Source organism: Mytilus californianus, unplaced genomic scaffold (genome assembly GCF_021869535.1).
Source record: "Mytilus californianus isolate M0D057914Y unplaced genomic scaffold, xbMytCali1.0.p SCAF_1, whole genome shotgun sequence".
Taxonomy (NCBI): Eukaryota; Metazoa; Mollusca; class Bivalvia; order Mytilida; family Mytilidae; genus Mytilus; species Mytilus californianus.
The window spans coordinates 119660363-119674882 of NW_026262581.1; the positions used below are offsets into that span (position 1 = coordinate 119660363).

General features: G+C 31.8%; 1 protein-coding gene across 1 annotated transcript in view; it reads right to left on the minus strand.

Moving 5' to 3' along the window:
* Positions 1-5283, minus strand: part of LOC127732418 (orexin receptor type 2-like) — a 92063-nt gene extending 86780 nt beyond the window's left edge. Inside the window, exon 1 of the mRNA XM_052241452.1 lies at positions 4768-5283. Coding sequence (XP_052097412.1) covers positions 4768-5163 — 396 coding nt within the window. The 5' untranslated portion in view covers positions 5164-5283. The remainder of the gene's footprint in view (positions 1-4767) is intronic.
* Positions 5284-14520: the final 9237 nt, after the last annotated feature.

A 14520-nucleotide genomic window follows, 5' to 3' on the forward strand; every position in this document is an offset into this window, starting at 1 on the left:
AATCAGTAAGAAATATTTTTTTTCGAAATCCACATGGTGCATCCATTTGATGTAGGTATCGTGTAGTTTTGTAAGACAAAAGAAAAATAAATGCAACTAAACGACAATCAATCGAACAAAGCTAGTTACATAATTAGACATAAAACAAGTTCTTCTGGTACTTCAACAAAGAACGCCTAGCCTAGTGTTTAATTATGAACAACTACACATATTCAAAATAAACAAAACGCTTTAGGGAATCCTTTTCTATAGTAAATGTTTAGCAAAAAAAAATGAAACAACACAGTCACTATATATATTGAATGCGCCCGAAGCACCTTTCTTGATTTACCTCCGCCAGGAACTCTCTAAGCCACATATTTGAAATCCAAGATTGTATAAGAACTAAAACAGATGAAAAACTATATCACCAAAAGGACCTAAACATAAGTAGCCAAGTTTCTATAACGTATACATTGCCTGAGGGAGTTGAAAGCTCCTAATAATTTATAAAATCAATAAACGGATAATTGAAGTAAGGTATGCTATTAATCGTGTCAGTAGAACATGCAAGTGTTTGATTAACATAAATTGATGACGTGAAAAAAATATTTCTGCATTTTTCATAAGATGTTAGTGGAAAGACAGAAAACTTTTTGAATAATGTTGAAGAAAAAATATAAGTACAAATATGGTTTAAACAAGGGGTTTTGAAATGTTTGTTTAATTTTAAACATATAGAAATTATTGGGGTTGATTTGTAAAAGTGTTCATGCATTTAAAAGCAGATGAGATGTGGATCATCCATAAGATTGACATAGTATCATCCGTATGTGTCAAAAGTTATTGTCAAGTATTGTTAACTTTTTGTTTTACGTTTCAAAAAAATAAAATAATAACTTTGAGGTGCCACATGTGGAGCAGGATCTGCTCACCCTTCCGGAGCACCTTAGATCACCCCCAGTTTTTGGTAGGGTTCGTGTTGCTTAGTCTTTAGTTTTCTATGTTGTGTTTTGTGTACTATTGTGTGTCTGTTTGTCTTTTTCTGCCATGGAGTTGTCAGTTTATTTTCGACTTATGAGTTTGAATGTCATTCTGGTATCTTTCGCCCCTCTTTTGCAAACGATTGTGTACATTATTTATTACTTAAATGATTTGATTCATACAAACCTGGAATGGTAGTGTTAAAAGATTTTTAAGAATGTATATTTTATATAAGTGTAGCATAAATACAATTATTGTGAACGTACAGAAAGCGTAACACTATACTTACACCAGGTATTAGACCGGATGTGGTTGCGTATTTATACATCTCATACAGCCAAATAAAAGGGAAATGACACTCTTTTGAATTGGGTTTTACTGCTGGGCGACATACGAAAAGGTGACCACATTTCTACACCCTAGCTAACCATTGAGTTTTTATGGTTAAGATTTTCACGCCAGTGCTGATTTTTATCACATCAATTGATTAACTAAACGCTGAACGTTCATATAACGGCAATTCAAATGTAATAATGAGAAAGTTTAAGTAGTACTGGAAGCCGTTTCTGAGTAATTTAGATGAAATAATTGATACTGGTTTGAATGTAATTTCAACAGAGCCAAATTTTCATGTCGGAAAGACAATTTGAACGTCTTCAATGAAAAGCAAGTTTTGGGGGCAAAATAGACAGACTAATAACAATGTATTCCGCCTGGAAAGCCGTTGAAATAATCTAGAAATGTGATAAAAATATTAAAAAAAACTGCAGTATAAAGGATGTTTCTATTCTTAACTATTTCAATTATGCATAATACTTCTGTAGGTTGATGTAGATAGAAATGTAATGACTGCCAACTATAATATTATCATGCCTTTCTAATGAACGTTTATTATGATTAATTTTCTAGCGCGTTACATTTTTTATTCAAAAGAAATTAAGACATATTGGGTCACCGCTCAAACATTAAGAACGTAAGCATCACAGAAAACAACAAACATTTATCGAGTTAAACAGCTGTTGTAAATAATTGTTTTTTGCTGTTAACCTGCAAAATCTATTAGTGTTTCTTTCCTGTTTCATGCATTTAGAATACATCAACCTTCAATAAGGGGAACTAGTGGTCACTGATACCTCTGTTCACAGCATTACTATTGAACTGTCAATGTCATATCAGCAAATACCGAACTTAACCTTTACTTTATTGGTCACGACACAGTAAACAAATATTAAAGATTTGGTAAAGCGATGCCGTAACTGTTATCTGCAACCCTAACAACATTCAGATTATTAATGGGCAGAACACAACTGTAAAATTCAACATTCGTCAAAACCTGCAGACAGAGGGATCCATGTGTCCATCAATCCGCCATGATACCCGTTCATACAACCGTAATGCAAAGTAGGTCAAGCGCTTACATAGGCTTGTATACAGAGGAAGTATAAAAACCATAAACCTACGTCTTGCTAATTCGGTTTTGAGCATTTTTCATCATTGTTTTGACAGATTTTTTTCAGTAAGTATCAATATTCAGTAGATTGCATTATAGAATATAGGAGAGGACGAGATGCAAATATACAAATCCTTTTACAAAAGTGACTAAACTAAATGTGGGAAAAACTTGTTATTTATTTGAACTACCAAGTACATATACCAATATAAATATTATTTAACAGATGTACTAGAATTAAAGAAGTGAAGTTGTTCTACATATTTAAGGGAACATTCCAGATATTCTTCTTCGAGCATGTTTTGTAAAAATAGATCATGAGAGATCTCGAGCATTGATGATGAAACATTTATTGTCGAAATGCGTATCTGGTGCAGAACAATTGTTATCGTTAATGTATTACTAAACACAGCTTAATGGATTAAACGATACTTATTCGACTTAAGTGATAATAATGTTTGACATTCATAGCGCTTGAACAGTTGAAAATAATATACAAACAATAAATGTAACAGTGTCAAATTTTGCGCGAATACTTGTTGCATGGCGCCTTGTATAGACAACCGATGATCAAGAAAGAATGCTGGCAAACATCCGTTAAGCCTCTACCTACGTTATAATATAGTTTTACGTACTTTGTATTTTCGTAATTTTTTACATAGGTGATGGAAACCGGAGATGTTATAAAGCTCTTCAACCCTGCAATGAATTTACTGGGAAGACAAAACAACAGAATAGGAATCTTCTTGCCTTCTCAATAAAAACCAGCCAATAGTATCATACTTATAAATATATATTTCTATTGACTTATGGCCGTGTTACGGTCTTTTTTCTTCGCTTTACATGTTTTAATTTTTTACTGTCCCTTAGTGTCTTTTCCTCTTTTTTATCAAAAAAATGTATAAGAAGCTTGTTACACTATTATTTTACATTTTAATCTTTACTGCATGTTCACAAAAAAATCTAGAAAATTCATTAACATTCACACTTTACTATTTTCGTTAACTAATTTTTAGTGTTCCTTGTAAACCTAAGTAATATCTTCTTAAAAGGAAGGAAGAATGTGCCAAGGGGACAATAAAAAAGAAAGACGACGAAAAGACCAACAACACTCTACAAAACACTTCACAAAAAACTAAAGACTGAACAACAAAAAACACACCAAAAATACTGGGGATATCTAAGGTGCTCCGGAAGGGTAAGTTGTCATGCACTTCTGTCTACAAGCTATCTATGGAATTTTTCGTATAAAGATATAGTTACTGTGTGAATATAATGGTTTATAAAGATAGATATGTGGCTAAAATGAGACATGAGTTAAACGTCAACGAGTTGGCAACCAATCATAAAAAAAAAACAACACAAAAGATAGTACATCTAGATTCGATGTAGTGTTTATATGTGTCTATGCAAAATAAAAAGCTCTTAATCGGCCCGAGTCTACAAAACTAGTGAATAAATTATATCAAAGACCAGTCACTAACACTAAATTATCCTACTTGAGACATACAAAGACCTTCAGATATGATAAAAGACAATCATTAACATTGTCCCGATTAAATTCTGTATGAGCAAATACCGTCCATTTAAATATGCCTTGGTGTCGTCAATACTTCAATTTTGATGGTCATATTTTAAAGTCAACCTTCAGACACACATATAGCATTAGATTTGTCTTTTGGCATGTAAAGTCAGCAGCAAATTAAACTGAAGTTTGTACGTTAGAAATGTGTTCCCATAGTAACATTATAAACTAAGTTTACGCAAAACTATAACCTGTGTTGCTCTCTTCGATTGTCATACTTACAGGATAATGGTAACATTATATGAGAACGGTGTTCATATTTGTTTTAATTATTTCTTATTAACTTATAACCGTCAATTTAACGACCTTGAGAAACAACGTCAATTATTGAAGAGTTTTATTCTGAAGGGTTATAATTTTTGTAACTACTTTCCCACTGTTTGTCGTTAAAAAGTAAACGACAACGTCAAGCAAGCATAAAAAAAACTACATTTTTGCGCTTAAAAGAGTATTTGACTGTCACTACATCTCATGCCCACGCTTTTACTGTTCATATATTTAATCAAAACTTATTTTTGATCTAACATACGATTCTGAGAATGTTAATCTATTCCTTTTTGTTTGCAGTTATAACGAATATGAATAAGTAAGGTTTATACTTTTTTGGCTTATATAAAGCAAAAAATGGGGCAAAGGGAGTGTGCTTCCTGATCTTTAAACATTTGGAAAATAAATTTGAAATTAAAAAAATAGACCAAAGATGTTAGTCTATTTCGTTTTTCCTGGTAAAATGAGCTGAATGATGCAATGGTATAGAAGTTGTTCTTACCTGTATAAAATGTATGATTTTACACATTGTATCTCCAAGGTACCATGTTTCTGTCACATCTTGTAACAAGGTAGCAGGAAGACAGAATAGGATCACCAAAAAGTCAGAGAAGGCCAAGTTAAATATAAACGTGTTTACCACTGTGTGCATCTGCAGACTACGCCATATTACAAAGCAAACTAAAGCATTTCCTACAAGTCCACTCATGAACAGTACCAAATTTATCACAATAAAAAACCATTCACTCAAAGATGGAAAAATATAGTCAGCAATTACTTTTCTACAAACATCCTGCACCACGCCTTCACATGGTTGAAGTTTACAGTTATTGTAACACCAATTTATTTCTGGAATCAAATTTTGAGCAGTATAATTTGCTGTAAAATTATTATCCATTTTTGTTTAAAAGTCTTCAGATCAATTCTACATCTGATAATGTTTAAATATTAATTATTAGATATGTTGGTGTTTGTTTTCATCCATTATTGAATATTCTGTGGAGATCCTGTTTGTCCATATATTTATATTTAATGAATTATAAACGGTATCCAGAAACCAATGACGAATCAGAACTAATCAGTTTCGTTGTTGGGTTTTATCGATGATCGCTTTACGGATTTAATTAGATAAAACAATAGGCACATTGCCGTGCAAGTTGTATTTATCCAATGTTCTAATATTTGTAATAAATAAAAACTAACACGGGATATTAAGAAGTTAAATGTTATAGATTCACTACGGCATGAAAGAAAATAGAAACAATGTTAAATTGTGAGCTTCTCAGATGACCTTCCATTACATGTTGTTGTTTTCTAGATATTGTTTAATTACTGTAGTTAATCGATTATGACTAGTCATTTCATCTGAAATAACGATTAACAAGTATACAGACTTTTTCTGTATTAAATTTTAGGCATATGATAATATTCTTGCTATTTCCAGTTGTTTGCATTCCGAATTTTGTTTTTTTTTCTAATTTTCTAATTTTATTTTTTGTAGTTCCGTCTTCTCATACTACATTATAATCAACTTAGGACTTAGACCTTCGAACTTAAGGTCAACTGAATTTTTCTTACATACATTTTTACTTGCAAGTCCTGGATAGAAAATGAATGAAAGGTGTGGGTATAATGTCGGTGTATCACCATAGGACGACACATGTGGTATAACAGCAGGGCTTATATTTTGACATTTGATTTCAATGTTGAGTTTGTTTTTTGTTTGTTTTTTTTTTTACATTTATGCGCATCAAGTCCAATACTTTGGTATTAAAACAATCTGGCTTTACACTTTTCGACAATCTGTCACATACATATATATAGTTTAATACTCTTTGAATACATCCGTATTATACTTGGAACGAGGGATTAGGACCAGGGTATAATATGTTAAATACCATCATCGCTGACATATGAGTTAAAATTTCTTCTTTCGAATGTAATGCCGCATGATGCCAAGTAATTGGGATTTTCAAATACCGTCGTGCAGTCAATTTTAGGAAGTGGAGTTGGAAAACCCAACTTGAACTAATATTAAATTTTGTTAAACCGATTTTCAACAGATAAAAAAAATAGAATCCCTATTTACATAAAATTGAGAATGGAAATGGGGAATGTAAACATACATTTATTGAACATCTAATACACGATCATTTTGTTCGTGTATTTCTCAAGAACATCTTGTGCTTTTTGGATGTTAATTAAATTCATGGTCTGGTAGACTATTTCTTAACTTAATGTCGTCAGAGACGGATTTAAAAGGACATTTTTAGTTGTGACCAAAACTTTGAATATTTTACTCTGGTTGAAAAAACAGTTTTACATTAAGGTCCCCCACCCTCCACTTTTGAAAAACACCGATACAAATGAAAAGTCAAGCAATAAATTTCAAGGTGATATAGAATATGACTGATTCTTAAATCAACACCCCAAGGGTGACTGGGGAATAGAAACAAATTCACTTTGGTTTTCTTTCGACCGGCAGTAAAATTAAAACCCTTACCAAGGTCCGTTTGGCAGTACGGGATGTACAAGTACGCAGCCACGTCTAGTCAGAATGGAAACGTTAAATACGATGCCTCGTGTAAAAAGAGTACCATGCTCTCTGCATGTGAAGAACCCTTGCAACAGCTCTTTGAAGGGTCCATAGGTGGCATGTTACAAGGCAAAAGGTCTGTCCCTATCCAATATACCCTCATTTTCTTGTAGCAGTCCAAATTTCTTCGACTTTCTTCCCGGACGGCCTCTATTTCAGAACCTACCTATTGTATTTATTGTTTATATGTTCTCGTCCTAAACATGCATGAAAAATTTGCCACTGGACGTTAAGAAACAAACAATCAAACAATCAATTTTAAATTACTAGGAAAAAGGAAAAGCCCTTAGGAAATCAACAGAAAAACTGAACAATTAAAATTGCCATAATTATAATCTTATTAGAACAGGTGATTTGCAATGAAATTTCAGATTGCTGTGCCCATTCCAGAAAGCAGATTCCCGACATTGGACATATCAATATAATGAAGTTAATGAACCAAATGAGTATTTGGACCATACGCGTAAGGTGATGACCATATGCGTATATACATGTAGGTCAAATTTATTCGTTCATTGTGTGTTAATTTACGTTTTTTGATTGAGTTAAACCTTCCAATTGATATTTTATAGTGTGTTTTTCTATGTTGTGATGTTATACTATTGTTTCAGAAAAGGGAGAAGGTTTGGTACCATTAAAACATTTAATCCCGCTGCAAATGTTTGAACCTGTCCTAAGTCAGGAATCTGATTACAGTAGTTATCGTCTGTTTATGTAGTTCATACGTGTTTCTCGTTTCTCGTTTTTATATAGATTAGACCGTTGGTTTTTCCGTTTGAATGGTTTTACACTAGTAATTTTTTAGGGCCCTTTATAGCTTGCTGTTCGGTGTGAGCCAATGCTCCGTGTTGAAGGCCGTACCTTGACCTATAATGGTTTACTTTTATAAATTGTAACTTGGATGGAGAGTTGTCTCATTGGCACTCATACCACATCTTCCTATATCTATTCATATGGTCCAATCATACGCGTATGGTACGGGTAATTAATACGATGTCCGTTGAAAATGTACTATTACTGTAAATTGAATTAGTGGGAACCTTCAAGGTGTCACAAATTAAGAGTTTTTAAAATTAATTTTGACTTGTTTAATATCTATTATATGAAATAGTGAAATTTTACCCACAAGTTAAAATTATAGTAAAAGCATTTTTACATGGTCATTATCGATTTTTCCTTACGAAACACAATAGGTCGACTTTGAAATATAACTTTAAGAAATATTTTAATCTATTTAATGTGCTCCTGCTCCTATTCATACGATCTATAATAATAATAATAATAATAATAATAATAATAATAATAATAATAATAATAATAATAATAATATCTTTATTTAGAGAGAGTAACTCATTTGGATTACATCAATTTTCAATAAGGCTCTCTTAATACAATAACAGTTACATTTATATTTAAGAATACAAATTCAATAATAATAATAAAAAAATATGCAATACAATTGATTTCGTTGAACAATTTATCTATGGCATTAAAGTACAAATAGCATGGCAATGTTAATAGTACATATATTTGTAGTTATATTCATATTTAAATACTGCGTTAGATTTTTAAATGTACTAGGAAGAGCATCCCAAACTTTTGGTCCACTGTACGAGAAACTAGAAGTATACAACTCTGTATTTGGCTTTGGAATTATAAAATTATCAGATGATATACAACTCGTATTGTATTTTTGGTTTGCAGTAGCTGATGCAATAAGACTCGACAAATATTCTGGAGCTAAACCATTTTTGTCTTATACATTAGTACATTCTAACGTGGAAACTAAGTTAAGAGTGGCAGCACGTATTTCTAACTGATATTGTATAAATAGCATTAAGAACACAACAAATAAGTGAAAATAAGTTGAAAATAGAAGAAAGAAAAAACCTAATCTAAACACCTGGAAAAAAACATTCTCCAAAACGCCCGTGGTTTAATTTAAGGACGAAAAGGTTGACATGATAAAGAGGCTTCAAATTTACCCTCTCAAAGGCAAGATAACAGATACACTAAGATTCAGTTACACTTCAAAGGCAAGATAACAGATACACTAAGAATCAGTTACCCTCTCAAAGGCAAGATAACAGATACACTAAGATTCAGTTACCCTCTCAAAGGCAAGATAACAGATACACTAAGAATCAGTTACCCTCTCAAAGGCAAGATAACAGATACACTAAGATTCAGTTACCCTCTCAAAGGCAAGATAACAGATACACTAAGACTCAGTTACCCTCTCAAAGGCAAGATAACAGATACACTGAGATTCAGTTACCCTCTCAAAGGCAAGATAACAGATACATTAAGATTCAGACAATATGTCAAAGTTATAGGATTTCAGTTAGAAACTTGTGGCGATTTTGGTTCGGAGAACGAGCTGTGTGTTATCGCGAAGGAAGTTATAATTTATTCGAAAAATACCTATATGGTCTAAAAACTCATAACGGCCGGACCGTTAATAACCAAACGAGTATATACTCATATGGTCCGACCGTACGCGTACATATACATATTGGAAAACAGTTTCAATCAAAATTCACCCCGTACCAAATATTTGCCGAATCAAAACCAAACCGAACTCTTAAAGCCCAGTTTAATTGGTCAAGGAAAATGTAAATACAATTAAAATTAAAAAACAAAGATCAATAATACGGGCGTAGTTTTGGATCAGACTTGAAATAGTACGTAAGCTTAAAGCAGATTTGAGCGAGAACTAGCATATAATTGATAACTTTCTGACTTGTTAACACTGGTATTTTTATGGTTGCCTACTAATGTTTACTACGTAATGGTCTAAAATACGTTTCTATTTTTCCTGACAGATAAAGCAATTATTTCCCTCAATACTTGTCATACAATGTAACTGCAAGAGAAAGGGTCAAATACAGTGTCTTTACTGTCAATCTGTACGATGGCAGCTAACTTTCCAATAGCTATTTCACCTCGTACACACTACAGCAAATGGTGAGACTATACCATATAATGGTTGACAAGATGTACTTTCAACGTGTAATTGTAGTAGTTTGTTGGTCATTCGGGATTATTTTTTTTTATAGACGAAATGGATTATAAATTGTCTTTTTTTTTGCAAAGTTATACCCAAGTGACACTATTGTGAAATAAAGTATAAAATTTTTGGTGAAAAAAACCGAATATACTTCTATTTCCCGTCCGTTTTGACATATTTTTTTTGTAAGTTGTGATGTACACACAAACAAAACATAGACGCAGATTCAAGTTCGTTATTACCTTCGATATACTATACAGATCCTTCGTTACCTTTGTAGCAGGAATCTCTGGTGTTTGTGGGACACTTTAACTTCATGATTACCGAATGTCCCCAATCTCGCATAATAAAGTTAATCGAATTCATAGGGATCGTCCAATTTGAGACTTGTATATGACAAAAAATGATACTTAAATCAGGTACATGTAGATGACATTGTTAAAATTTATAAATCAGAATCTTTCTTTGTATGAAATGCATCTGTATTTTAACTGTAAATCCAATCCACAGAACTAAATATTCTAATTTAATTCTAATACGTTTCAATCACTTTTATCTCTTTCATAAAGTTAAAGTTAGAATCATGGAGTTTTAACCTCTGAAAATGTATCAGAAAAATTCCCCTCACACATATAGAACAGATTGTGTTTTGGACAGTTCTAACATATAAGATTCTGACAATTCTACCCTTCATGAGTTAAAGACATCATAAATTGGTTTTATTTGTTTCATAAATATTATTTATTTATTTCATAACTAGTATTTGTTCATTTTCATTTTATTTAGTTATTTGTTTATTTATTTACATCTTTTTTATTGATTTATTTATTTTCTTCCTTTTTTATTAATTTATTTATTTCTTAATTTTATTTTTTATTTATGTATCTCTTTTGTCTATATTATTTGAAATGAATATTCTAGGATATCTTTAACTTTTCATGATAAATCATTTAGTGTTGTTAATTTTTTCTTAATTGTTATAATGATAAGTTAAAGTTTTTAAGTTTATGAATTTTTGTTAATATAAGTGCGTTCCAAAATTTACATGATAATACGTATTTTTAAAAAAACCCATATATGTATCTTTACATATGATTGTTGAATGTCAGGCAACCTCGAGTATAAAACACTCCCAGAGAAAAGGGTATGGTCACTAACTAGTCCAGATTTTTGCCTGTATTAAGTGCTCTTTGACCTGTATAATAGTCTTTAACGCACCTCGGGTAAATTAGTAACGATTTGATTGGTTTAACGCCGTCATGTGATGACCCTTATAGATCCGTAGGGGTTCAGTTGTTTTCAAAGGGGGTATCCTGACGTCATGTCTACTGTTAATAGTGACTTCATTTATTAATGTTATTAAAGAAGTGATACATGGCAGCCGTAGAATTGTTTTCATTTAACCATGGGATTGGCACTTCTATTTGTATTTTATCCCGAGCGCTAGCGAAGATTTGTTTGCATTTAACCATGGGTTGGGCATTTATATTCGTATTTTATCCCGAGCGCTAGTGAGCGGTGAAATACGAATATAAATGCCCAACCCATGGTTAAATGAAAACAAATCTACGGCTGCCATGAATTATTTCAATTCTAATATGACAAATACGGTAATTTTGTTATTTGTGAAAGTCCTATACACACGATACTGTTTTGGCTGTTCCGATTTACCCTTCAAATAATATTAATACTAGTATATTTTATTCAATAACGAATAAACAAAACTCAGATTTTTCACCTAAAAATGTTCTTTTATATAATTTTATTACATTCTGAGAGCACAAGAAGTCTGAAAACGCCCGATGTTTCTATTTGACGCCGGATGCATACCGTCATATATGACGTCACCTTGTTTAGTTGCCAAAGACAACAACATCATTTTGCGTAATTTTTGTTTTATGTAATTTTATACTGAAATAATAACTGAAATGGACTGATTTGTTTATTTTGCATTATAATAGAGATAACCGTATTGTATTTGAAGCTTGGCCTACGTAAAACGTTTTTTTTTAGTTTACTTGGTCGTATGTATTAGGTGGGCGTTACGTGGAACAGCCAAATTTATGTATCAACGAATATGCGCTAAAAGTAGATATACTCTGTTTATACTGGTTGTCGATATATAGGTCGTCATATTAGAATGTATTTCATTGTTTATTTTTATACAAAACTTGACAGGAAATCCCGTGTGGGATAAGTTCGTTATACGGTTACAGATACATTGGAGGGTCAGTACCAACTCATAAAACTAATATTATAAAGAGAATATGTTACTAGTATCTATAAAAATAATTACAGAAATATGAGTAGTATATTTCCCTCATTGCTCAAGTATTCTCATATACAATAAACATATTTTTGATTAGAAAAATAATTTAAAACATCCAAGACTGTAATATGCTTTACTATTTAATCCTTTTATCTCAAATATGTCTTGTTAAAAAAATCAGGTAACTGCTCCTGTTCTTAATCAAGATCAGTGAACTGCTCACATTGGCGCCATTTAGAACTGTTCTACCCGAAAACAGACCCTGACAGTTCTATCTTAGAATAGCTTTAGATATTTCTACCCGAAAAGTGATTCTGACAGTTCTACCCTAGAACAGTTCTTGCAAAACTGTTTAGTAACAGAACTGTTAAGACAAGTTCTTTGGCAGATTATTACGACAGTTCTGAAGATAGGTTAGAACTGATCACAACTTTAGATAATTATCAGTATTTTCAAATGTCCATTATCCGGTAACAACGTTTCATTACGTGACGGTATAAATACGAAACCGTTTCAATTTCTATACTGAATTGTTGAAATGTAGCACAAATAATTCCCTCAGTTACCATTTCAAGTGTGTGCACAGCAATATCTTTAAAACAAAATACAGTTTTATTGATGAAAAAAGTAGTAGGCGACGGAAAACTCGAGAACTATTTGTCGGGTTTCCTGTAATTTTTCAGACCAATGAGCCATGTCAGCTTGATTTGGCTTTAATGAGTTTTTGATTTTTAAGTTCAAAATAGAAAAGATAAGAACGTGTATTATTGTATAGATTTCGGGGAGGTAAATATAGTTGTTAGTTTAGTTATTGATGTAAATCTTAACATTTCTGAACATTATTGTTCATCTTATACAAAATTCATTCTTAATGAAAATAAAACTGCCCTTGGTTGTGTCAATTGTCAGATTTATTACGACTGGTGCCACCTGCTTGATAAATTCATTCATATTTCAAATGACATTGTCAATCAAATTTCGTAATGTACATCTGTATGACTAAGTAATAAATTATTTGTGTTTACAAATTAGAAATTACCATTGTTTTAAAAGTTTTGATTACCCTGTTATGAAATTAAACTCGATTAGTTTCCTTATTCTGTAACAAATACAAAGATAAACTATTTATAAATAATTTAAATGCAGTGATATCCGGCATATAATTAGAATTTTAATGAATGTATTTTACTCGCGGCTTTATTATTAGAAAGCTTATTGTTGCGTTCTTTTATTTTTGTCCGATCGTCAAATATGCTTACGGTGCAATACGATTAATCGAACACCGATCAAGAGTTCAATTTAAAATTTGAACATTTCCTTATCTTGCAAGAAGTAATAACGATTATAAATTCTGGTTGTTTTATGGGAAAATATTTGTTGAAAACATATTATACTTGTAAGAAAGGGTATTCCAAGGTGTGACTTTGGTATTGGAAAACAGTAAATTCTGGTCTTCTCCCTTATGGCAGTAAAAAAAAGTATCAAATCGTACTTTCTTGTTTATTTGACCTGCTGATTCTAATTGTAATGCTTTTTTGTTATTTAATGTTTACTCATTCAGGGTTATATCTGGTCTATATACCAGCTTTGATTAGTGTTTGGTATTACTATAGATTCACTTCTTCGTACTATGAACATCAAAATTATTTATTTTGTAAAAATATTTCCTTTCTCCATTTGAACTGTACACGTATACATACCAACAAAATTATTTTCATTTACCTGTGTTTAAAGTTATTGCTAATGGCTGATATTTTTGTTCAAGCATATTGTTTTTCTTAAATTGTTTAACATTTCACAGCGGTATAACATGTTACTTTAATTATTCTTCCCTTAGTATATTTATTTTGTACTTACATTGTATCATAGATCAAATTTATTTGTTCAGTGTATGTTCACTGGTGTTAATATGTCTTTTAATTGAGTTAAGCCATTTCAATTGATATTTTATAGTGTGTCTTCCTATGTTGTGATGTAACACTATTGTTTCAGATAAGGGTGAAGGTTTGGTACCATTAAAACGTTTAAACGCGCTGCAATTGTTTGCACCTGTCCTAAGTCAGGAATCTGATGTTCAGTAGTTATCATTTGTTGATGTGGTTCATAAGTGTTTCTCGTTTCTCGTTTTTTATATAGATTAGACCGTTGGTTTTCCCGTTTGAATGGATTTACACTAGAAATTTTTGGGGCCTTTTATAGCTTGCTGTTTGGTGTGATCCAAGGCTCCGTGTTGAAGACCGTACTTTGACCTATATTGGTTTACTTTTATAAATTTTGACTTGGATGGAGAGTTGTCTCATTGGCACTCCTACCACATCTTCTTATATCTATAAACAAAAATACCGAACACCAAGGTAAATACGAAATGGGGAACGTCCAT